The 27,823-nt window shown below is 34.0% G+C and overlaps 1 protein-coding gene across 1 annotated transcript in view; it reads right to left on the bottom strand.

The window, feature by feature from the left end:
- sprt (PDZ domain-containing protein sprite) overlaps positions 1-27,257 on the bottom strand; it is a 197,816-nt gene extending 170,559 nt beyond the window's left edge. Inside the window, exon 1 of the mRNA XM_069832088.1 lies at positions 27,145-27,257. Within this exon, the coding sequence (XP_069688189.1) occupies positions 27,145-27,206 (62 nt within the window). The 5' untranslated portion in view covers positions 27,207-27,257. The remainder of the gene's footprint in view (positions 1-27,144) is intronic.
- Between the last annotated feature and the right edge of the window lie 566 nt (positions 27,258-27,823).

The following is a 27,823-nucleotide window of genomic DNA, read 5'->3' as shown; positions in this document are numbered from 1 at the left end:
TAAAAACTGTCTTAAAACCGGATTTTCAATTGCATTCCAGGGAATGTTAGCAGCAACAAACGCTCTGGTTAAATCAGCATAGAAATTGCTGCTGAGATTGGATGAAGTAGGCTGTGTTAGTAAAGTTTGTTGCAGTTGATTATTCTGCTGAGCTTTAGCCTTAAGAGCCGCTCCTTGCACATGCTGCTTTAGGTGGCACTTCTTTTCTTGCGAAATCTAAAAATGTAAATTAAACTGAATTAAAATAAAATCCTAATTGTTGTATTGCCGTATTTCTATCACAAAGTTAGTGGGTTCGAACAATCAAAATTTTAATGACCTGCAAATACTTTAACTATCGGAATTTAAAAGGTTAAAGTGTAGTGGTCTTAAAAAGAATTATACCTCAGGATAGCTCAGTCAATGTATAAATATTATAGGCCTACTCATTAAAATTAATAGAATTTATATATTTCAACTATTGTTACATACCTGTTTGCTACAAATCTTGCAGAATATTATTTTTCCATTATAAGTGAATTCTGAATATTCTGTTAGCCATTGCCGGATCAATGTAGATTTTGCACCTATATTTTTCGGCATTATCGCGTTAAACTTCACAGGAAAACGTCCTACCGCTCAAAACTTCTCAACACAAATAAGGTGAGGGAAAGAGCAACTGTTAACGAGCATTCAAATGAACCGTTGTTATTGAGATTCAATTGGACAAAAATACAAAGTTCCACTTATTGTTGCATTTCCTGGTAGTGTTAACAATAGGAGGGCCATTCTTTTAAATATTTTGTAACGGTTTACCCAACTAATTCGCAGTTTTACGACTTTTCATAAATATTTCAAAAACACTCTTTCTCCAAAAATTGTGATTTTATGACACTCTGGAGGGCAATACAGCTAATCGGTTTCAGACCGAAAACAGTCATTTTTATAGTATAGTATATCTCTGAATCGGTAGCAGCACATGTTGTGATTGTTGCCTGCTTCAAAACTAAGGTTGGTTCTTTGTCGGCATTTATGCCTCCAAACATGTTAAATTCGGTGAAATCTATTGCGAGTGTCGTGAGATTCAAAACATTTTGTTTCCTTTATCAATGGTTTCATGGCCGGTGTGAAGCAAACTTTCCACTTTTTAAATGCCTTAAATTTCGCAGTGAATGCATGCATAAATTATAAAAAGTAAGAGTAAAATGCGAAACTTTACAGTGAGTTAGGCATTTTTAGGCGAATATTAACAAATTAGGCTCTAATAACCGTTTTAGGGCATTTTAGGGCACTATAAAACTCTTTGAATACCTTTCAATTTCCATGAAACACAAATATTAATAATTATTTTTACTTTTCTCCTAAAGAAACAAAATAGGCATTTGCCCTAGAATCCGATGTCTGGTTATTACAGTAACTTCTGAGTGAATTGAGGACAGGTAAGATTAAAATAGCTTCTTATGCACAGAAAACTTGATAAGCTATCCTGAATATTCGTTTCCTGTATTTCTTAAAGTAATGTTTATGTACACATTAAATCTAAATGATATCAATCTTCATTAAACTATAGTTGCATGTAATAACAATTAAGAAACATGTTAAAGGAATTGTCATTGCACCAAATGAGTGTCTCTGGACCAAAATGATCGCAATTTAATTATTTAAATATAATTTAAATTAAGTAACATATTAAACGATTTATCCTTCTATCAAGCACGAATGTTCCCTGGATCAAATGTCCTATTTTAATTATGTAATTACTTGATATTTATTTCTAACGGGTGCAGCGGAGCGCACGGGTACGGCTAGTGATAAATATAGTTTTTTAAAAGCACCAATTACTTAATCCCTATAATTTTTATACATGGACTCTCTTCAAAAACAAAAAAAATAGGAAAGTTACAAGCAGTTTCCATACTCTTTACTCATCCTGTATACAGCATATTTCGTTTCCCGACTAATTCAAGTAGTGAAGCCTCTTCAGGCTCACCCTGTATTGGGAGTCATGAAGGTCCTCCTTGGACTGTGGCTCCATGGCGCCCTGCATGATTTACAGCACCGGAGTTCATCGGTGGCACTCAAAGAGACAGACAGACTTTCAGAACGGACTACGTGTGTATGCATTTGCATACCGCAAGGGGCGTGGGAGTGCACAGACGCAGCTCGGGTTACGCTTGAGTGGAAATTATGACATTCGACTCCGCTTCCATATCTGGCATGAGGATCCGTTACAAACAAGTTTCACAATTACGACACCTTACAGAGAGTACGAACGCATGAGATAGACGGATGAATAGGTAGATAGATAGATAGATAGATAGATAGATAGATAGATAGATAGATAGATAGATAGATAGATAGATAGATAGATAGATAGATAGATAGATAGATAGATAGATAGATAGATAGATAGATAGATAGATAGATAGATAGATAGATAGATAGATAGATAGATAGATAGATAGATAGATAGATTTTTTATTTATCTATTTATTTATTTATTATTTTGCTAATAATTGTAACATAAAATATAATTTATACAGAAAAACTTTAGCTCGCCCCTGAAAGAGTAGACCTCGTGCTCAGGGGCGGATTCCTGAATTGAAATGAATAATTATACAATACAATTTGTCTTATGTCTACTGTGCAATTATAGTATATAAATTTAAGGATGAATAGGTCGATAGATAGAGACAGACAAAGAGACAGACTGAAAGATATATATTAAATTAGATTCTCAGCTTGGTAGCAAATGTTGCAACGTTAATCAATTCAGTAACTCATAACCAGGGAAAGGATTTATATGTAAATACATATTTACTTATAAAGCTAATATAATTTATATTTTGCATTATCTTTATGTTTCACAATGTGTAGGGTTGAAAAATCCTACTTTTATTTTCCATATTTTTCCATATTTTCGTTAATTTCCATATATTTTCCATATTTCATATAAAACAGTCCATATTATATTAGGTTTAACAATAAAACAAAACAAAATTCCATTAACTTTTAAAAATACATTTCAACAATAGAGATTTAAACACATGTTCAGTAATCCCTTTAACATCAGAGTTATTTGAAAATTAGCAGTCCTATCAACAATGGGAAAGTAAGTTACAAAACTGTATTAATTTAATTTAAAATTTTTAACAGACTTCAGTTGTGCAGCTCAACAGTTAAATGCCAGTCAGAGTACACATAGGTTCAGTTTTGTAAATCATACTATAAAGACGGTAAATATGCCAAAAGTACGTCATTCAGTCAATTTAAAATCAAAACTAACAAGTTACATTTCAGAATTTAAAGAAGATGGTTTATCAACTGACAATAAAATATTATTTTGTAATTTGTGTCAGTGTGCAGTATCATCTACACAAAAGTTCCTGGTGCAACAACACATTACAACTAGTAAACATCAGGCCAACAAACAACTAAATTCCAAGCAGAGACAATTGTTTTTAACACAACCAACAACATCGAATGTAAGATCTGAGTTTAACATCGACCTGTGCCGTTCTCTCATCTCTGCTGATATTCCTCTCTACAAACTAAAGAATAAGGTCTTCAGGGAATTCCTTGAAAAATATACTCAACATACAATCCCGGATGAGTCAACACTTAGGAAGACGTATGCTCCATCCATCTACGATGAGACAATACAGAAGATAAGAGATGAAATTAAAGATAGTTCAATTTGGGTTTCCATTGATGAGACTCCCGACAAAGAAGGTAGACTTGTTGGTAATGTAGTTATCGGTTTGTTAAGTGAACAATATTCTGAACGAATTCTTTTACATTGTGATGTTCTAGAAAAGTGCAATAACAAAACTATAGTTAAACTGTTCAACGAAGCTATGGGTATCCTGTGGCCAAAGGGTATTATGTACGATAATGTGTTATTCTTTATTAGCGATGCTGCCCCTTATATGGTCAAAGCTGGACAAGCATTATCTGTTGTATATCCTAAATTGACTCATTTTACTTGTGTGGCGCATGCATTTCATCGTGTGGCAGAAGTGGTCAGAGACAATTTCCCTAAAGTAGATTTGTTGATTTCATCAGTGAAAAAAGTATTTCTCAAAGCTCCCAGTAGAGTTAACGTGTTGAAAGAAATGTACCCTGAAATTCCATTGCCACCAAAGCCAATTTTAACTAGATGGGGTACATGGCTAGAAGCAGTTGAATATTATGCCGAACATATAGACTCTATTAACAATGTTCTCCTTGCATTGGACTCTGAAGATGCAGTCTCAATTGATACTGCGAAAACAGTTACCTGTGACATAAGTGTGAAGAATGACTTAGCTCACATTCAGCATACATTTTCATGCATCATAAAAACGCTCAAAAGTCTCCAAAATAGGCACCTTTCACTATCTGAAAGTTTTGAAATTATAAATAGTACTGTGGAACAACTGAATCGTGGTAGAGGTAAAGTTGCAGATGCAGTAAGAGCTAAGGTGGACACTGTACTTTCAAAAAACCCTGGATATGAAGAACTACAAAAGGTTGTTGCTGTGATGAGTGGTGAATCAACAGTGAAGATTAACTTGGACTTATCCCCAGCAGACATTGTGAAATTGAATTATGTACCAGTTACTTCTTGTGACGTCGAACGCTCTTTTAGTCAGTATAAATCTATCCTCAGAGACAATAGAAGAAGATTCACTTTTCAGCACTTGAAAGAAATGTTTGTAACCTATTGTTATGGTAACAGACAATAAAAATTGTGTTTTGTTGAAACTACATTGGAAGATAAGGTACGTCCATTATATTTTTTGTTTAGTTTGATTAAAATGTACCAATATTTAACGTACATAGTCATTTTTTTATAATTTTAAGTCCATATTTAATTCCATATTTTGGTAAAAATCCATATTTAATTCCATATTTTGGTAAAAATAACTACATATATATTTACATATTTCATATATTTTTAGTCCATATAAATCCGTTCCCTGCCATAACATACAGTATGTTCAAAATGTTCTCCTCTTGCTTCCATACACGCATTCACTCGTCGGATCATGGACTCCTTGGCAACACATAGCCATCTAGGATACAATGGCTGCATCAGCAGACTTGTGTATGTAATATCATTCGATTATCTAACAAAATTAATTTTATTATCGGTTACAAACTTATGTTAAGTTGTTGGATTGTACCTCCAAACGCGTTAAACGTAAACTTTCATTGTTATGAGTGTCTGAATTGATTAAAGTTGCAACACTTGCTACAATATCTAACAGATGTTTCATTATGTTCTTTCATTAATAACTAAAAAAACTAAGGATTTTCGGGCATATGTTTATATGAACTTTTTTTCTTGTTTGGTGTGAGGAACATGCCCCCGAGGTTTGTGAAAGTATTTCTGAAACACCCTGTATTATATTCTTTCGTGGCACACTGTTGGACTCATCTTCTGACTGCAGTTGTCCCCCTTTTTCGCAGTTATACTGACCCAATTTCTGAGTATAATTTCGGTCAGCACTATGCTGTAATGTAACAAAAGACTTGAAGAACTTCGCTCTAAATGAGACTAGGCCTATGAGTGAAATAAAGCGACTTCTTTTCTTAGCGCAAGACCGAATCTGTGAGTCGGAAAGACATTATGATTCACATTTAGGCTCCGTTAGGAATCGGACGTGCTAAGTAATCAAGACGCTTTACGTGCCGCTCTCACGCGGCAGGAAGTGCATTGTGTACTTTGTTATTACGACATCGTTTCTGTAGTTAAACACGCCGCTGAAGCCATTTTGAATACTGTGTCTTAATGGCAGAAAGTTTTAGGGTTAATGAGAGAGGTAAATTTAGATCTGTATGGAATCTATCAGTTCTGGTGTGAAAATAATTCGGAATTTATAACCGCATTTTCAGATTCACATATCTTTTTCTTATAGTCCCTGTCTGTTCGGACGTTAGTTCACATTTTTCTCCTCCGTTGCTGCGGAGAAAAGGTGTTTTCATGCGTTGTCAAGTGCTACTGAATTTACTGCGATGTTCCAATTTTTCTATAAGCAAAGTTGATTTTCCACTAAATAAAAAGAAACAATCCAAAATGGCGAAGAAGAAATTCCGTTCAATTTATCTTAAGGGTTACTCTGTGACGTTACTGTCTCCGATCACATTCCAGTCTGAATATGTGGATAAGCTGACATTAATACAGGGTGTAACGAAAAATGTGGGAAAAATTCAGGTATGGATTCCTCATATGTATAGAAGAAAAAATGGTTATATCAACATGGTCCGGAAATGCTTGGTTTCTGAGTAGAGCTTTTAAGTACTATGGCCATGATGCACTCCAGTACGTTTGTTTGCTGGAATTATTATGATGCATTTTGTTATAATTTCCTTAGCTGAAGTGTTCACAATGTGCACTTCCTGCCCGAATACAGGCCGCAGCTCGTGTCCTCTAGATCCGAACACGCTCCCAACCTTGCAGAATCCGCTAACTGAGAGTTTCTTCATTATCCTTAGGAGTCGAACACATCAACGACTTTAAGTGTCCACAACAGAAAGAAGTGGAATGGGATGAAATCTGGTGATCGTGCAGGCCAAGCGGTTTTCAACGAGATGACGAGCAGCGGTCTGTATTCAGGTAGAGGGTGGACATTTTGAAGAGTTTGTCTAAGGAAATGCAAAGAGAATGCAGCATAATAATTCCAGCAAACAAACGTACTGGAGCGCACTACGATCCTACTCAAAAACCAAGCCTTTCTGGACCCATCTTGATATAGCCATTTTTCCTCCTACATATGAGGAATCCAAACAAAGTTTTTTTTTTTGCTTTTTTTATTTCACCCAGTATAATGGAAATATTTATTAATGTATCATTAAATTAGTACCGTATATAAAAAAAACACTTCAAAGAACTTCTTAAAAAATGTCTGAATTGTGTGGAAGGAGGCGAACATCACTTTGAATAACTCCTCTAGATTGTTACCTCTAGGGAAATGGAACCAAAATTGGAAGCGTCTTGATTTTACAAAAGAAGGCCATTAGAATTTTATGTAAATCAAATTATCTGGAACATTGTCGGCCACTTTTCAGACAATCACGGATTTTAACAATCATAAATCTGTATATATATGATCTAGTACTTTACACTCGACAAAATATCGACAATTACTCATTAGTGGCCAATATACATGATCATGAAATTAGAAATAGTGAACAAATTAATATTCCATATTGTAGATTACGCAAGAGCAACACAAACTTTTTAATTATGGGGATGAAATTATATAATAAGCTCCCCAGTCATTATTATAAATTACCAACCAATAGCTTCAAAACTAGATTTTACAATCGGTTATTAAATAATCCCTTTTATTCTGTTGCTGAGTTTTTTAACACAAATTTGTATGACATTGTATTTTAATAAATAAGTTTTAATTGCAATTTAGTTAGTTTTCTTCAATTTAAAAGTTTAAAATTATTTCATGTTTTCATTGTATTACTTAAATTTTACTGTTTCTGTTATTAGTGTTTTTGTAAATGTATTTATATGTCTTTTTTTCAATATATTCTGACGAAGCCTAAAACTCTATGTCTAATGGCCAAATAATTTGAATTGAATTGAATTGAATTGAATTGAATTGATGTCATGTTAATGGGCTCTCGTTTTATGGTGTAAAAGGAAAGGATTTATCCATAATTAAATCCTTCTTAATTTTTGGATTACAGACAAAATACACAGAAATAAATGGTAAATTATCTCCTAGTCAGCCTATGTTGGGGTTCCGCAAGGGTCAACATTAGGTCCTTTTCTATTCATAATTCTGATGAACGTACTATCAACTACGATACCTGATAAATGGTTTATTGTTAATGGTCTAAGTCTTAATTTCAGTGAAACTGAAACTTGGCCATGTCCTGGGGGTCTGTCCAACGACTACGGTGGATCGAATTATTTTTGTTTTCGAATATTTATTTTGGATAGGAAAAGAAGACTTGCAAAATGTAATTGTATTGAAGCACACGAAAACTTATTCGCGTGAATAAATTTTCACTGTAGCGCAATTGGCTTGAAGTTCAAACAATTTAAATAAAAACGATTACATTTTAGGTTTCATTCAACTTAATTCTGACTTAATATTTATTGTTGACTGTATCTTCTAATAGCTTACAAGAATTTTGAAAGTGGTGCTGTTACTTTATTTGTAAGTGTTGTGGGGTCGGGACGGTTTTAGGAGGGTGGCTTTTATACAGTATAGGAATATCTTTAACGCAAATTTAAATTAATTTGTATGTAAATAATTTTAATGTTGACTAAGTCTATTTTAATTCTGAGTTATTTAATGCATTCTTAAATAGACTTTAAAATTATAACACAGGTTAGTATTAATTAAGTAAAAATATAATTGAAGACCTCCCTCAAAAAGTGTGTAACATCAAATTAATGAAATATACGACTTCGGTGGAAAAAGTAATTTTGAAGAATTCGTTTATAACAATAAATGAATGTATCCAATAGCTGAATAAACTTGTATCCTTGATTAATCAAATGGTTCTGCTAGCAAATATAAGCCTAACGAAATACGCCCCTGAAATTATTTTCTTTTCTCCTGAAACGTATATTATAGATTTGTTGGTTATTCGAGGGAGATCTTCAATTGTCTGTACGCTATTATTAATCAAAGTAATATGAGTAAAAATATGTGGGAAGTTACGAATCGATAATGACGCACTCTGCGCCGGCCATGCAAGCATGTCTGATGACCTGCACGTCTTGTATTTTATGCACATCTTTTAAAAATTACATACATAAACCGTACAACTTATAAATTAAGTAAAAATATCTTAATTTTGGAATTACAGAGAGTGGACTTTGTGTCATCCAGAAAACGAAAATCATTCAGTTTTATCTGAGATGCATATTAAATTATTATTTCCATATATTGAACATCTTCTGAACGACACTTAACAAATAACCACAAACAGTAATATTATTAGCAGAAAGATAACGAAACTCAATTACTGCGAAACATGTAAAACGTAATGAGAAAAATTACACGCTTTACAATCTGGTGGTATCTATTTTATATACAGTGAAACTTCCCAAAAGCGGACACCGCCGGGGAAAAATTAAATGTCCGTTATTGAGAAGTGTCCGCTATTTAGAAAATCGTTAGTATGTACACAGTACATTAAAATTTCTCATACCTATTCAACACTATATTTTACAGTACAGTACAGTAGACAATGAGATTGTTTACAGAATTCATCCAGAGAGAAATCGTACCAATAAATGTTTTATTTGCTCTAGCACGACAGAACCATTCACATGTTAAATTGTCAATGGCAAGCCTCTCAGTTTAGGAAAAGCTCTGTTCTCATTTGCATTCTCAGTGTATGATTTGAAATGACATCCTTGTTTTTCAAAATTTCACTAACCTGAGTTTTTCCCACATTAAACTTTGTGGCCAGCTCACGAACACTTAATTTCTACTTCTCACTATGCTTTACAATATCCACTTTCTCTTTTAGTGACAAACGTTTACGTTTTTGTGACATTTTTAATGTGACTGTACTTCCGAACACTCAAACTAAGAAAGTACGGACTGCTCACGTACAGTATCACAACTAACAACTGAGCTGCTTACCTTCAATAAAGTACAAGAACGTTCAAATGCACGATAATGATTGTTGCAAAGGATTCCGTTTAATTTACAACCGTCTTTTTCTTCTTTTTTTTTTCTTTCACGCTGTCCGTTATTTGGAAGTTTTAATTGTTGTTGGGAGATACATTTCAAGGGCCAATGTTATTTTGCAGGGAAATTTTAAAATGTCCGCTATTGAGAGGAGTACGCTATTGAGAAGTGTCCGTTAAGGGAAGTTTCACTGTACCAAGATTTTACAAGACCCTATTAAAATCCACGTTCAAAAAGTCACTTTTCATCATTGCGATACGAAAAACATTATGCCAAAGTTCGTTGCAACATTTTATATACACCCTGTATATCTCGTTCCGACGTCCAAATTTATACAGTAATTTATCATCCGAGTCAATTAAACTCGAAAACAAAAAATCTAATTTAATAGAATTAAAAGTTTATGTTTCCTTTGTACATTTGGCACGAGTCCCTTCCACTTCTTGAGAGTGGTAGGAGGTCTGGGCTATTAATTTTTTGCGTGATTTTATAGGTTTTCTCAATTAGAGGAACGAATGAACCACGGAGGATGGTTATCTGATGGTTATCTACTGCGAAACAGGCAACTGCACTTAGCTATTGTTATGATTAATCCCAGGTCCACATTTTCCTGGCAGTAAATGAGTTTGAGCTGCCATTTAATAATCTCTTCTGTACAGCCGAAGGTCGCGTAACAGTATTGCAGATCTGCATTCGGAATAAATGGGCGCCTTCAAGTATAATGCTTAAAACGTTTCCAGACTCTGTAATCACAGTTCTTACCAGAAGCTTCAATTACGAGGCTCGAGAAACCACGCTGAGGCAGAGCACTTGTCGGAACAGTTTCAATATTTCTTCTCACAACAGCTCCTTTATTTCTTATTCTTCTTTTTCCCACTTACCATATACATGCAGTACTCTGATACCCGTTTTCTCGATTTTCCAATTTTGAACATTTAAATATGTCATAGGGCCAGACTTAAAAACAAAATATCCATTTTTAATTTTTTTTTTTTTTTTTTTTTTTTTTTTTTTTTTTTTTTTTTTTTGTTATTTTCACCGATCCATACCGCTAAGCTGAAATTATTTTCTGAAATTAGGGATTTTTTTATTGGAATCTTACTTATGGCTTTTAAGGAACCCGGAAGTTCATTGCCGCCCTCACATTAGCCCGCCATCGGTCCCTATCCTGTGCAAAATTAATCCAATCCCTACCATCATATCCCATCTCCCTCAAATCTATTTTAATATTAACCTCCCATCTACGTCTCGGCCTCACCAAAAGGTCTTATTCCCTCCGGTCTCCCAACTAACACTCTATATGCATTTCTGCTACAAGCCCTGCCCATCTCAAACGTCTGGATTTAATGTTCCTAATTATGTCAGGTGAAGAATACATTGTGTGCAGTTCTGCGTTGTGTAACTTTCTCCATTCTCCTGTAACTTCATCCCTCTTAGCCCCAAATATTTTCCTAAGAATCTTATTCTCAAACATCCTTAATCTCTGTTCCTGTCTCAAAGTGAGAGTCCGAGTTTCACAGCCATACAGAACAACCGGTAATATAACTGTTTTATAAATTGTAACTTTCAGATTTTTTGACAGCAGACTAGATGACAAAAGCTTCTCAACCGAATAATAACAGGCATTTCTCATATTTATTCTGCGTTTAATTTCCTCCCGAGTATCATTTATATTTGTTCCTGTTGCTTCCAAGTATTTGAATTTTTCCACCTCTTCAAAGGATAAATTTCCAATTTCTATATTTCCATTTCGTACAATATTCTCCTCACGAAACATAATTATATACTTTTTCTTTTCGGGATTTACTTCCAAACCTATTTCTTTACTTGCTTCAAGTAGAATTTCCGCGTTTTCCCTAATCGTTTGAGGATTTTCTCCTAACTTTTTCACGTCATCCGCATAGACAAGCAGCTGATGTAACCCGTTCAATTCCAAACCCTCTCTGTTATCCTGGACTTTCCTAATGGCATATTCTAGAGCAAAGTTAAAAAGTAAAGGTGATAGTGCATCTCCTTGCTTTAGCCAACATTGAATTGGAAACGCATCTGACAGAAACTGTCCTATACGGACTCTGCTGTACGTTTCACTGAGACACATGTTAATTAATCGAACTACTTTCTTGGGAATACCAAATTCAATAAAAATATCATATAAAATTTCTCTCTTCATCGAGTCATATGCCTTTTTGAAATCTGTGAATAACTGATGCACTGTACCCTGATACTCCCATTTTTTCTCCATTACCTGTCGAATAAAAAATATCTGATCAATAGTTGATCTATTACGCCTAAAACCACACTGATGATCCCCAATAAGCGTAGAGCAATGGATCAGTTAAATGAAAAAATGGAGACGTTAAGTGCGATAAAGAATACTTTGTATCAAGTGAATCAAGTGAAAATGAGACAACGTTAAAGAAAACTGCTACAGAGAAATTATTTCATCTTGTGCCAGAACAATCATCTGTTGAGTATCATGGCTGCAGTTTCACGATTCAGATTATAGGAAATCACGCTCACAGCTCCAGGAGTGCCAACAACCAAATCACGTTCTGGGAGTGCTTGTAAGTTGACATATTATTTTACACATACAATTAAAATAAAAATCCGCTGTCGTTTTCTTTCCCAGTCAGTTCGTATTCTTCTCCGATTGAATAAAATTACTCGCTGCTCGTTGAAATGAATTGGTGGCGCGGGCTGACGTAGTCATTTGTTTCCGCTATCCGGTTACCGCGCACAGCTGACAAAGTGTAATTGCCCTTCGAGTCACAACACAAAGCCTGATAAATCACGCCCTGGGCGAGACGGGTTCCTCAACCTGGGCTATTATCACGGAACAAGAAAAATAACCCCACCGGACCGGCCGGCCGAAAGTCGCCAGTGCATCACGAGCTACGTTTCAATTAATTGCCCCTCAGTGTAGCATGTGGCCGTGAAATTGATATTACTCCGCAGGTAAATTTACTTGACTGTTGTGACGGCTGGCATTTGACAGCGTTGTTGCCACATGCCTTGGATGAAGGGAGTTGTGTAGATACATTCAGGGTTGCAAGGCTGGCTGAGGGAATTTTTCCTTCCTACAGGAGTGATAATAATAATAATAATAATAATAATAATAATAATAATAATAATAATAGTAATAATAATAATAATGATAGGTCAAAATAATAATAATAAAAATGTAATAATAATAATAATAATAATGATAGGTCAAAATAATAAAAATAAAAATGTAATAATAATAATAATAATAATAATAATAATAATAATGATAGGTCAAAATAATAAAAATAAAAATGTAATAATAATAATAATAATAATAATAATAATAATAATGATGATAGGTCAAAATAATAAAAATAAAAATGTAATAATAATAATAATAATAATAATAATAATAATAATAGGTCAAAATAATAAAAATAAAAATGTAATAATAATAATGATAATAATAATAATAATAGGTCAACATAATAAAATAATAAAAATAAAAATGTTATAATAGTAGTAATAATAATAATAATAATAATAATAATAATAATAATAATGATAGGTCAAAATAATAAAAATAAAAATGTAATAATAATAATAATAATAATAATAATAATAAGTCAAAATAATAAACATAAAAATGTAATAATAATAATGATAGTAATAATAACAAAAATAAAAATGTAATAATAATAATGATAGTAATAATAATAATAATAATAATAATAATGATAAGGATAGGTCAAAATAATAAAAATAAAAATGTAATAATAATAATTTATTTATTTTTATTTATTTATTTATTTATTTAGAATATTAATGTGCGAAACAACAGCACAAGGCCAATTACAGTTTAGCACAGGTACAAAACGAAACAAAACAACAAATGATGATGAGAATGAATGATAGAAAATGGCAATGAGATGAAAATACAATCAATATAATAGTATACATTACTCAATTGACCAAAATGCAACAAAATAAATAGCACAAATAATATTATTAAAATTAGTTCAGTGAGATAATTAAAATGATGGCAATTAAATAAAATGTATTATAAATGAATTAATGAAACCATATAAATGAAGACAGGAATCATATAATTAATATTGTAAGTTATGCAAATGACGAGAATAGTAGAGAATAATAATAATAATAATAATAATAATAATAATAACAGGTCAAAATAATAAAATAAAAATAAAAATGTAATAATAATCATAATAATAATAATCAGGTCAAAATAATATAATAATAAAATTAAAATGTAATAATAATAATAATAATAATAATAATAATAACAGGTCAAAATAATAAAATAATAAAAATAAAAATGTAATAATAATAATAATAATAATAATAATAGGTCAAAATAATAAAATAATAAAAATAAAAGTGTAATAATAATAATAATAATAATAATAATAATAATAATAATAATAATAATAGAAAGGTAAAGGTAAAGGTATCCCCGTAACATGCCATGAAGGCACTTGGGGAGCATGGAGGTAGAGCGCCATGCTTTCCATGACCTCGGCACTAGAATGAGGTGGTGTGGTCGGCACCACGCTCTGACCGCCTTTTACCCCCGGGAAAGACCCGGTACTCAATTTTATAGGAGGCTGAGTGAACCTAGGGGCCGTTCTGAAAGTTTGGCAACGAGAAAAAAATCCTGTCACCACCTGGGATCGAACCCCGGACCTTCCAGTCCGTAGCCAGCTGCTCTACCAACTGAGCTACCCGGAATAATAATAATAATAATAATAATAATAATAATAATAATAATAGGTCAAAATAATAAAAATAAAAATGTAATAATAATAATAATAATAATAATAATAATAATAATACGTCAAAATAATAAAATATTAAAAATAAAAATGTAATAATAATAATAATAATAATAATAATAATAATAATAATTCAGTTGGTTATTTAATGACGCTATAACAACTACTAAGTTATTTAGCATGGGTGGGATTGGTGATAGCGAGATGGTATTGGCGAGATGAGGCGAGGATTCGTCATAAATTATTTGATATTCACCTAACGGTTGGAGAAAACCTCGGAAAAAATCCAACCAGATAATCAGCCCAAATGGGAATCGAACCCGCGCCTGAGCGTAACTCCGGATCGTCAGGCAAGTGTCTCAGCCGACTGAGCCACGCCGGTGACTAATAATAATAATAATAATAATAATAATAATAATAATAATAAATTATAGACCAGGTTCACCGTTTCGGCAAAGAAAGTCAAATCGTCAGTGTGACGTTTTAAAGATCTTCCTGCACTTTTCTTTCCTATGGTTTAGTAATTCAACATTTTCAGAAGGTTTTTTTTTGTTTCCATTCTTATTGTGAGATTCACATGATAACGATTAGAAATTTGAAACATATTTAGACATCTACGTGTTACCACGAGAACTAGAGATTTAAAAGAAGTTACAGATTTAGAAATACCGAGGGTTTTATATGGTGTTATAAGATTCATGTGATGTTTGAATATTTACTGATTCCCATGCCTACAGATTTACCAGGTAACTAGAAATTTACACGATGTCATGAGATTCAGATGAGAAGTATAGATTCATATGATGACTAAAGATTTACAAAATGATTAAAGACGACGACTAAAGATTTACATGATTCTATGAGATTGACATGATAACTAGAGATTTATAAGATGCCGGGAGATTTACAAGGTACCTAGAGGCTTACGTCATGTCATGAGATTCATATAATACAGATTTACATGATGCCTGGAGATTTAAAAGATATCTAGAGATTTACATGCTATCGTAAGATTCATATGATGGTCTTAGATTTACGAGATTCCTCTGCTTACAGAGTTAAAGGAGATTTACGTGATGCCATAAGATTAAAAATGACAATAGATTTACCAGATGAATTTACATGATGTCTTAAGATTCATAATTATGATGGTTGTAGATTTACATGATGCCATGAGATTCACATGATAACTATAGATTTACAAAATGCCTGAAGATTTATAAGGTACTTAGAAATTTACATGATGCGATGAGATTCACACGATGACTATAGATTTACAAAATTTCTGCAGATTTATAAGGTACTTAGAAATTTACATGATGCGATGAGATTCACACAATGACTATAGATTTACAAAATTCCTGCAGATTTATAAGGTACTTAGAAATTTACATGATGCGATGAGATTCACACAATGACTATAGATTTACAAAATTCCTGAAGATTTATAAGGTACTTAGAAATTTACATGATGCGATGAGATTCACACAATGACTATAGATTTACAAAATTCCTGAAGATTTATAAGGTACTTAGAAATTTACATGATGCGATGAGATTCACACAATGACTATAGATTTACAAAATTCCTGAAGATTTATAAGGTACTTAGAAATTTACATGATGCGATGAGATTCACACGATGACTATACATTTACAAAATGTCTGGAGATTTATAAGGTACTTAGAAATTTACATAATGGGATGAGATACACATGATAATAAAATGTTATAGGTTTACAAGATACCTGAAAATATACAAGGTTCCTAGAGATTTACATGATGTCAAGAGAGTCACACGATAACTTTACTGCAGATTTATAACCTGCATACAGATTTACAAGATGCCTGAAGATTTGAAAACATTTAAAAATAAAATTATATTTTTGATGTAACAAATTTAGTGAGTACAATTTAAGAGTGACAATTTTCTTTTTAATGTGACAAGTCTCCATTACAATATTTTTTTTTATTATTACTATTAACATAAAAAGCCTTAAATAGTAGTACTATTTAGACAAATGAACTAGGTCTATTAGTTTCAGACCTTCTGTAACATCGATACATTTCAACCGCTGTCTTTTCTGTACAGGCCTTTCTTCCACGGCTAACTTTATTCTCCGCTCTTGTGGAGCTCCCATCACATAGTCAAGCTCTTTTGAAGTCGTTTTTCACTCAGACACCACATCTGTTTGTTTACACAGTTCATAAATTTCGTCACTGCTGTGTATATGAAAGAGAATGCTGAATGAAAGACAGAATTTTTACTACGAGGTTCCAGCCCGCCCGCCCACCACACAGCTCGCCTCCCCGCAGTCCCCGTGGTTACGACAGCCTGATGGCGGGATTGTTCCCGTTCGCACAATTTCTCTCGCGCATATGAATCAGGCTCCTCAAATTCCAGCGTGGGGGCCCAAACAATGGGCCTGCTGTGAATTTCTGACTTTCTCTGGGTCCGAATATTAAAGACTATCTTTACACTTTCCTTCTCCAATTACCCACGTTGCCGCTCCTCGCTTGCAAATGTCTTGTCTTCAAGAAATATCTTTTTGAACATAATCTGGTAGAGACTGCGGCTGCGCATGCTGCGGGCTTGGGTGCGAGCCGCTACAAGGACATTAAGGATTACTCCGTACCATACGAACTTGGTCCTTATCTCCTGTTCAGCGGTGAGCACGTTGAAAACGACGAAAATTATTAAGGTTAATTATGATAAGTAGAAACTGTACTTGGGGCTGTACTTTTTCGTGGAGGCTACAAGATTAAGTGTTACTGAAGTTTTTAAGTCGACGACGCGCGTGCATCTACCAAGGGATATACTTGACGGATTACTTACGCGACTCCTGTTTAGTCAAGTTGGGACAGAACAAAATATGGACCACTTTAACAATTACACTAATATTTACAATTTAAATTATTTACATTTTGTACTTTCTTGTTTTAAATGACTCAAGGAATAACCCCCTGAAATTAATGACATTACTTACGGCTCACCCTGTATATTAAAGATAAATATTCAACAAAAGTAATATTTGAAGAAATATCATATTCTAGAGACGAAAAGCAGTCCTTCTGACAATCGCCTTTTCTAAGTAGTCGATGTCTGACAGCTCTTTACACTATGTACACTGAAATACGCTATTTTCACTATTACACTATCATAAAGAATGAAGGCTTACATTGATTAAACATCACTTACGCTATTGTACACAATTTACAAAATAAGTAGGGTAGGCCTATAGTATTATGAAATAAAATACATTGCATTACAATACACCACACTGTACATAAGCTTAACATTGTAAATACTATTTGATCAATGTAAGCCTACATTCTTTATTATAGTGTAAATAGTAAATATAGTGTTTTCTATATAGTGTAAGTAAAATACTACGGACGAAGGATTAGGGAAACAGCTGGAAGTGTCTGAGGTCAGGAGCATAGACAAGACTAATGGAGGAAATGCAAGAGAAGACATGATAAGAACGAGTGAAGGAACGAAGCGACTACCAGATATTAGTGATTGTGAGGACAGAATGAATAGGGCTTTGGAGAGGTTATAACGAAGAAGAAGAGTGCTAAAAAGTGAGTGTAAGAAAGTTGGGGGTGGCAAAAGTGTAAGAAAAGGAACAGAGAAGACAGTGTTAAGTGTAAGAAGATAGGGTTAGAGTGTAATAAGATAGACTATCAAACAATGAATACAAGAGAATTTAAGTGAAAAAAAACATCTGAACAAATGTGAAGTGGAATGAGAGAGAAATTGCAAGTGTAATTAAGTGAATTAGATATTTCATGTTTTTCAATGTTATGGGTTGGGAGTAGTATCAGGGATACTATAACTGTAGGAGTGTTATAGAAATAAATTTATGGAATGAGGTAATAAAATAGGAAATTTAGGAGTGAAGAGAAAAGAAAGAGATAAATATGTAAATAAACAGAGGATAGAAAAAAAAAAGTGATGTAAGTGTTGTAAAATAGAGTAAACGGAAAAGTTAGAAAGTAATGTAGGAGAAAATAGCGGGAAAACAATGATTAAGAGTAGGTAGGATTTGAGGGTAGAGAAGAAAACAAATAAATAACGCAAATTATTAAGGAAGGAATATGCAATATTTAATAGGTGAGAGAGAAATGGAAGGGAGACAGTCTAGGCAGGAGGGAGAGAATAGAAGAGGATAGAGGGGGAAGGACATATAGCAATTCAGTCATAACAGAACATTAGAAAGTAATCAAGAAATTCTCGGCAAAGAATACATTAATAGAAAAGAGTTGTATGTATTAAAGGGATGGTGGATCGAAAAACAGAAATGTGAAGGTCCACCATAACTGTGAATTGTAAAGTTGACTAACAGATAAATATCATAAATATAGTGAAAGTAGTGTAAATAATTTAAATTGTCAATATCAGTGTAATTTTTTAAGTAGTTCACGTTTTGTTCTGTCTCACTTTACGAAACAAGAGTCGCGTGAGCCGTCAGTCAAGTTACTCGTAGATATACGTGCGTCGTCTACTAATAAATTCCAGTAATACTTAATCTTGTAGCCTCGTGGAACAAAGTACGGTCCATGACGATGACGATGATGATGATGATGATGATGATGATGATGATGATGATGAAGCTAGTGGTGTAGGTGATGATGGTAGCAATAACAATGAATATGATGTTGAAAATGACGATATTGGTAATGATAACATTGAAAAATAACGACAATGATGGCGGTGGTGATAAAGTCGATGTTTATCATCACTAGAGCCCGGATGTTTAGGAATTTATAACAGTTAAAATAGGCAGGCATAAAACGCAATTAAAAAAAAAACAATAAAATTTGAAAAAGGCATTATAAATTTTAAAAAGGCATAATATATTTTAGTAATAAATTTAAATTATATCAACATAATTCACATTTTTACTTCGTACTTGACACATGCTGACTTATAAATAGTGCCCGGATGTTTGGCAAAATACCGGTGGAAGTAAATCATTATTTTTATAGATATAAATGTGAACTGGGGCAAATCATAGTGATAAAGCCGATTTTTATTTTGCCTATTTTGCCTTTTTTTAAAGGCATTTCTTACTAATTCAATAATAAATGCCTTTTTTGTAATTTTAAAGCAATATTTCTTGTTTATTTGCAATTTTCTAATTAATTGTAATGTAATGTGTACGAAATTTAAATATTTGAAACAATGACTAACTTTACTAACAATAATAAACAAAAGTACCTTGAGTGGTTCAAGAGACACTGAGGTTGACGTGACATAGCGTCGAAACGGGTCGTCTGTCGAAGGTATATATCTTTTTTAAACAATTTTAACACTTTTAACGTATGAGTAAGTAAATTTTATGTTTTTAACAAAGTGTTAACGAGAACTTTAATCAATAAAAAGTAATTTATTTCAGTGCTTAATCTGCTAATAATCGTGCTTTAATACTATTGGTGTAACATGAATAATGATCGACAATCCACAGTTACAAATATAATATTGTCATGTCTTCACGATACCAACAATCAGCTTTATGATTTTAAATATTAAGCTCGTTCCCATAGAAGTTGTCACGTAGCATTTCCAATTGTTTGCTTCCATATTTTCAAATCTTACTGTTACAATTTTGTGCTAGACGTGTTTATTATTGTAGGAGAAAGAAATTTGAGTGAGGAACAGTCAGCTATTGTCGGGTGACAGAAGGTATAAGATCGGTTAGCTAGAATGCCTAAATTCAGTAAACCATTGAAAATTAAACTTCATGCTTACGTTAGTGAATTTGGTGCCCATGTGTTTTCAACCGATGGAACAGTTTTGTTATGTAAGGTTTGTGAAAAGACAGTTAATCACGAAAAAGAGTCTTTTATAAGTCAACATGTGTCACCTACGAAGTAATTATTTGACTTATGTTGATATAATTTAAATTTATTGCTAAAATATATTATTCCTTTTTAGAATTTGTAATGTTCTTTTTCAAAGATTATTGTGCCTCTTTTTTGTTTTTATTGTCTTTCTTGCCTACATTTTAACTGTTATAAAAGCCTAAACATATGCCATTAGGAAAGTCCAGGATAACATAGAGGGCTTGGAATTGAACGGGTTACATCAGCTGCTTGTCTATGCGGATGACGTGAATATGTTAAGAGAAAATCCACAAACGATTAGGGAAAACACGGGAATTTTACTGGAAGAAAGTAAAATGATAAGTTTGGAAGTAAATCCCGAAAAGACAAAGTATATGGTTATGTCTTGTGACCAGAATATTGTACGAAATGGAACTATTAAAAATTGGAAATTTATCTTTTGAAGAGGTGGAGAAGTTCAAATATCTTGGAGCAACAGTAACAAATATAAATTATACATGGGAGGAAATTAAACACAGAATAAATATGGGAAATGCCTGTTATTATTCGGTTGAGAAGCTTATATCATCCAGTCTGCTGTCAAAAAATCTGAAAGTTAGAATTTATAAAACAGTTATATTACTGGTTGTTCTGTATGGTTGTGAAACTTGGACTCTCACTTTGAGAGAGGAACATAGGTTAAGGGTGTTTGAGAATAAGGTGCTTAGGAAAATATTTGGGGCTAAGAGGGATGAAGTTACAGGAGAATGGAGAAAGTTACACAACACAGAACTGCACGCATTGTATTCTTCACCTGACATAATTAGGAACATTAAATCCTGACGTTTGAGATGGGCAGGGCATGTAGCACGTGTGGGCGAATCCAGAAATGTATATAGAGTGTTCGTTGGGAGGCTGGAGGGAAAAAGACCTTTAGGGAGGCCGAGACGTAGATGGGAAGATAATATTAAATGGATTTGAGGGAGGCGGGATATGATGATAGAGAATGGATTAATCTTGCTCAGGATAGGGACCAATGGCGGGCTTATGTGAGGGCGGCAATGAACCTCCGGGTTCCTTAAAAGCCAGTAAGTAAGTAAGTAAGTAAGTAAATGCCTAAACATCCGGGCTCTAATTATGAATATTATAGTCATTATGATGATGGAGACGAAACAAAAAATAGAATAGTTATAAAGTTGATAAAAAGAAACATTGTGGTGAAAAGAAAGATGAAATATTGTGACAAGTGATGAAACCAATTTCCGTCCAGCGAGTCGCTTGAAGTGGATAAGCGGATAGGCTCAGCAACTTTTTGCTAAATGCCTGAAAGGATATCTTAACGATCCCTCTTCCACATGCGTGTTGGTCGTGATTCTGAGATGTCCTGCACTGACCTCCACGAGGTGGCGAGGTTCCGCTTGGCTAACAGGCCTCACTTATGTCATCCACATGGATGTCACTGAACTAAGGGCGCTGCTGATATTTACTTTTAGATTTCTCAATAAGTGGAATATACAGGATGTTTCAAGAAGTTTGTAAGAACTTCATGATGTGGTAAGGCAGGGTATTTGGAGACGTTTGGGATCAAACTTATTTAAACGAAGTATTGAGATTAACAATAAAATATTTGAAGAAAGAGTGATGGAACGGAGAAAAATTCTCTCCGGCGCCGGGATTTGAACCTGGGTTTTCAGCTCTACGTGCTGATGCTTTATCCACTAAGCCACGCCGGATACAACCCCGACGCCGGTTAGAATCGTCTCAGATTAAGCTCCATCTCTTGGGTTCCCTCTAGTGGCCGCCCTCTGCACTACGTCATAGATGTCTATGAACGCAGGACCGAAGTCCATACATGTGTTGAGGTGCACTCGAATGAGTGACTGGTTGGCCGGGATCCGACGGTATAGGCGCCGTCTTAAATCACAAAGTGATTTATTACGCATATCATATATATATTTTTTTTATGTACCGAAGTACATATGATATTTCCATGCAGATATTCTGCGTCATCATATGACGGACCCCGGCCAACCAGTCACTCATTCGAGTGCACCTCAACACATGTATGGACTTCGGTCCTGCGTTCATAGACATCTATGACGTAGTGCAGAGGGCGGCCACTAGAGGGAACCCAAGAGATGGAGCTTAATCTGAGACGATTCTAACCGGCGTCGGGGTTGTATCCGGCGTGGCTTAGTGGATAAAGCATCAGCACGTAGAGCTGAAAACCCGGGTTCAAATCCCGGCGCCGGAGAGAATTTTTCTCCGTTCCATCACTCTTTCATCATATGATGACGCAGAATATCTGCATGGAAATATCATATGTACTTCGGTACATCAAAAAAAAAAATATATATATATATATATATATATAAAATATTTAATATTAGAATTATTCAACATGGTGTTCCACAGGGATCAGTGCTTGGTCCTATTATTTTTTTAATTTTTTGTTTTTATATCCATACTAGTATTGTGCAATATGTTGATGATACCACTATTTTAAATTCCAACAAACACTTTCAAGCATTAGAGAATCAAGCGAAGACATAATTGAAGCTAAAACTTGATTCAATGCAAATGGTTTAATTTTGAATGAATCTAAGGCAGAAACTATTTTATTTACTTTATCTAATTGCAATAGTAGTAATAACATCAATAATTTTAATATGTTGGGAATACCATGTTGATCATTTATGTATCAAATTGTCCAGAATATTATATTTGCTAAAAATCTTGAAGAACTTTCTTCCCTTAAACTCATTAAAAACAGCTTGTTATGGCTAATGAAGGTGTTTAAATTGCAAAGAAAGGGCAATTAGAATAATACTAATTATTCTTCTAATAACGAACGCTAGTGACCACTCTTTTCAAATGAAAGAATATTAACAGTTACTTGTTTGTATATTTTAGATTTATTATTAATTGTAAAGGATGAGTTTAATGATTTTACTGTAAGGGAAGATATTTCACAATATTATGACATATGGCAGCACAAAAAGATACATTTGCCCACAAGACGAAATTGTCTAAAACAGATTTTTTAATGATGGCAATGGAAGTATCAAATAAATTTCCTTGTTTTATTTTTGTTTTTAATAGCAATTTGTTATAGGCGAACCATTAAATTAAACGCAGATATGGGAAATGTTTGCTTTTATTCGATTGAGAAGTTTTTGTCATCCAGTCTCTGCTTTTAGAAAAAACTGAAACTTAGAATTTATAAAACAGTTAGGGGAGAATCGGGTAGTATCGGACAGTGCGTTTCTTTCATCTACCACCATGTGGTAGTACCTGAATGACATGGTTACGTTTCTCTATGCGACATCACAGAATCGTAACCATGTCAATCAGGTACTATCATCGTGTGGTAGATGAAAGAAACTCACTGCCCGATATTACCCGATGTCCGATACTACTCGACTCTCCCCTATATTACCGGTTGTTCTGTATGGTTGTCAAACTTGGACCCTCACTTGGAGAGAAGAACAGAGGTTAAGGGTGTTTGAGAATAAGATGCTCAGGAAAATATTTGGGGCTAAAAGGGATTAAGTTAAGAGAATGGAGAAAGTTACACAACGCAGAACTGCACGCATTGTATTCTTCACCTGACATAATTAGGAACATTACCAGACGTTTGAGATGGGCAGGGCACGTAGCACGTATGGGTGAATTCAGAAATGCATATAGAGTGTTAGTTGGGAGAGGTGAGGGAAAAATATCTTTGGGGAGGCCGAGACATAGATGGGAGGATAATATTAAAATGTATTTGAGGGAGGTGGGATATGATGGTAGGGACTGGATTAATCTTGCCGAGGATAGGGACTGATGGGTAGCTTTTGTGAGAACGGCAATGAACTTCCGGATTTCTTTAAAAGCCATTTGCAAATAAGTAGGCATAATCCATTTTCTTAACCTATACTGAATGGCATTCCTTCAGTTTCTTCAACATCTTTATCAGTTCTCTGGCAAAGAGGCTTTCTATTACAGAAATTCCTATTTGCACATTCTACTTGAAAACAAAATAACTTTAACGTGTTTGAACAGCAACTTGAAATCAAGTTACTTGAAAAGTGTGAACGAGGCTTTATCCACGCATTCCTGAAGTCCCATGTAACCCCTAGCAACTCCTTTCCCCCTCCAACCATTCGCAACAGCACTGGCAGAGTTTATCATGCATTCAATTCCAATGAACACGCAGCAGACGCGGCTGGAAGAACTGTTTGGAATGATTTAGTAAGCAGTGATTTTCGTGCCGATACCGGCGCCGGAGCAAATGAACTCTGAGGGCACTGTTATTCCATTTGTTTGCCGCTATTTGATTAACAGGGAATGCAGTGCACGAAAGGAAGTGTATGAGCAATAGCAGCTAATGTTGCTTGTGGCCAGGCTTATCGGTTCGAATTCTGGCTAGGACTTTGACTGACGTCATGCTAACCGAACGTTAAATAAATCCCAAATGTGTGGGTTTTATGCTACTCAATTCTTGGACAAGTACTTCAAAGATCCATCTACAGCTATTAAAGTTTTTGAATCGTTAAAGAAAGCATTAGATGAAGCCTTCCAGTTAGTGTAACACTTACAGCAAAGAAATAAATGAATCGCCAGCAGTACCTGCTTCTGAAAATGTTAAGCCAAGGTGCCCAATGTCCTAACAAAATCCCGGATATTCTGTAATTTATGGCATAAGGAATATTTTGATAGATTACGACAGACAGAAGAGTTGTGCCAATGTAGACATCTCTTATATTCCACATTTTCATTTGCACCAATTCTCGTGAGGTTGAAAGAAGATTTCTAGATACAAACGTTGTTAATAGAGACTAGAAAGAATTTTTCAATTGAAACACTAGGCTACAAATGTATGTACAATTATACCTACATTGTAATACTTTTCAAATGACAATTTTAACACAGTGTAGTATATACAGTCGCGAAGCTCAATACGTAGTAAATATGCAAACATTAGATATTTGCTCACCACTAGCATCGCTAATATTGGCTCATTACAGGCAATGCAAAATAGTACCGGCACAGTCTATTGTTTCTAGCACCCTCAAAACTCAAGCTTCGTGACTGTATATACTAGACTGTGATTTTAATTTCAACGAGAATGTTACAGTTTTATTTCCCCTCAGAAATCTAAAATCAGTAATTTAGTTTTAGACGCCAAGTTTCTTATTTAGCCACTAAATACATGTAGGTACTACATTAGGCAATTTGTACCTTCTGAATTTGTGCCTGTTGTTTTTTTTACTTGTACCCTATATATATATATATATATATATATATATATATATATATATATATATATATATATATATGAATTTGTAAGCAGTCGTGTTCTGTGTTTGTAGAGACTTTTTAGTAAGAAGATGTCCTTCCAACAGGTTACTAGCCTGGAGGAAGTAAGTCCAGTGGTGGGGTTGCCACCTATAGCCTCTGGACAGGCATGGGAGCACAGCATTTCCTCAGAATACCTACAGAAATACAGACAAAACTGGCGATCACATGTCATCAGAATGCCTCGTTCTAGAATTCCACGCCAAATTTTAAATTACCATCCTGTGGGCAAGAGATCCTTGGGCAGACCGTTCAAGCGTTGGCAAGAGACCGTAACGGGCCACTAGGCCCAATACATGCAAGGATGATGATGATGATGATGATGATGATGATGATGATGATATATATATATGAATTTATGTTGCCGTGAAAGAGAAAGCATGATGGCCTTAGTTCACAAGAATTAATTAATTAATTATCTACTATTTACTCATTAACTAATTAATTAATTAATTAGTAAATAGTGGATAAATAAGTAAATAAATAAATAGGGCCTAATATAATTTGGTTTTTATGTAATTTATATTTCCACGTAGTTTCCAGATTCATTTATATTTAATTTTAAGGTTGGGATTTTTTAACTTTCTTGGACCTTTTAGACACCTATCATTGTATTTTAAGCTTGTTTTCTTCCAAAACAACGCCAATCCTTGTTAAAAGTTTGTGTTATTGTGCATGTCACTTGAAAATTCGCTCAGTCCGTAGACCGGCGGATAAGATAAACTGACCAATCCTTTTATAAAAATGAACTGAACGCGTTTTCGGAACATACTCTTAATTACTGCATATAATTCATTGTGTCAACCGACTGTACCTGCATATATGATACACAGGAGACAAGAAAGAACCTATTAAGGGGACACTCAACTTAAAAATTGGAGAAAAAGTGTCATAGAAATGAAAAATTAAATTTCTACACTAATTTACGTGACAGAACTAAATCAATAAGCAGAATTCTTCCCCTATTCATTGAGAAGTCAGTCAAATGCACGAAGCCAAAAAATAAAAAATGATAATTAAAAGTGATATTTAAATTAATGATTGATTAAAAATTGAAATATTTTTTATTTTGAAAAGTATTGGATCTAATGAGCTGAGATTTTGCATGTTACTTTCCACGTGTATATTAAACTTTTTCTCCAAATTTGAAAAAGATTGGTCAAATAGGAAAAAAGTTCCAAAATATAGTTGAGTGTCCCCTTAATAGATGAACCTTCCGCTCCAGTCCACAGTCTGAGCATTTCAAACTTGTGTGTGACCGAATACTAGGGTTTACTGATTAAAATTATGAACACAGATACAGACAGAGATTAGGGACTATAGCAGCTTGACAGAGTATGGAATTGTGGATCCTTAATGATGATTAATTCACTGCCTTCCCGTTATTACGTTGAACATGCACTGGTTTACGAATCACTCACACATTGGTAGGCCTACCCTCTTTTGAGGCAATACTAAAATAAACAGCAGACAATTTTGTGACGTATCATAGTTGTCATGGTTTCGCAGACGATTTCACAATGACGTAACAAGCATGTTTTGGACGCGGTACTGACCTGGTTCCTTTGCCATAACGCCGGATGTTACTTTCGCTGCGGTGAGTGGGTGAACTCATCATATCATATCTGCTCTGTTGTCACACAGACATCATCCGTCAACCCCTGGCCTGCAAACAAAATAAACACAGTTTTAGGCCTACACAATGGCGATAAGTGCAAAGAATACTGGAGAGAGGGAAAATTGTTATATAGCCGTATGCAAGGAATCTTGTGACTAATATGGTGACTACAGTTCGACATAGAATGAATGAACAAGTAAATTAAATGTCACTTAAGGGAAGACTTCACTGAATATATATAAATTGTGAGATGTGCGCAGACGCGAAAGTATTGATTTTTTCCGAGGAACATGTCATTGACCTTGATATAATCTAGAGAATAACATGAAGATTAGTCTTGATATAACCTGGAAACTGATTTAGAATTGAAAAACGAGATGACAAATTGAATTTATTTGAATATTATTTACAATTAACGCTAATTATTATAGTAACAGAACATAACCTTCTGCGACAGTATTGGATTTCCAGCCTCCGTGACTTTTCGCTAGTTGTCTTTCGATTGCATATCCGAGAATAATCGATACTTGCGCTTTTATAATGGCACAATGGTGAATTCTCATTGGCTGAACAACTGAATTATAATGAATAGGTGTACTTCAATGAGGTCCATTAAA

Source organism: Periplaneta americana, chromosome 1, assembly GCF_040183065.1.
Source record: "Periplaneta americana isolate PAMFEO1 chromosome 1, P.americana_PAMFEO1_priV1, whole genome shotgun sequence".
Classification (NCBI taxonomy): domain Eukaryota; kingdom Metazoa; phylum Arthropoda; class Insecta; order Blattodea; family Blattidae; genus Periplaneta; species Periplaneta americana.
This window is presented reverse-complemented; position numbering and strand designations above follow the sequence as displayed.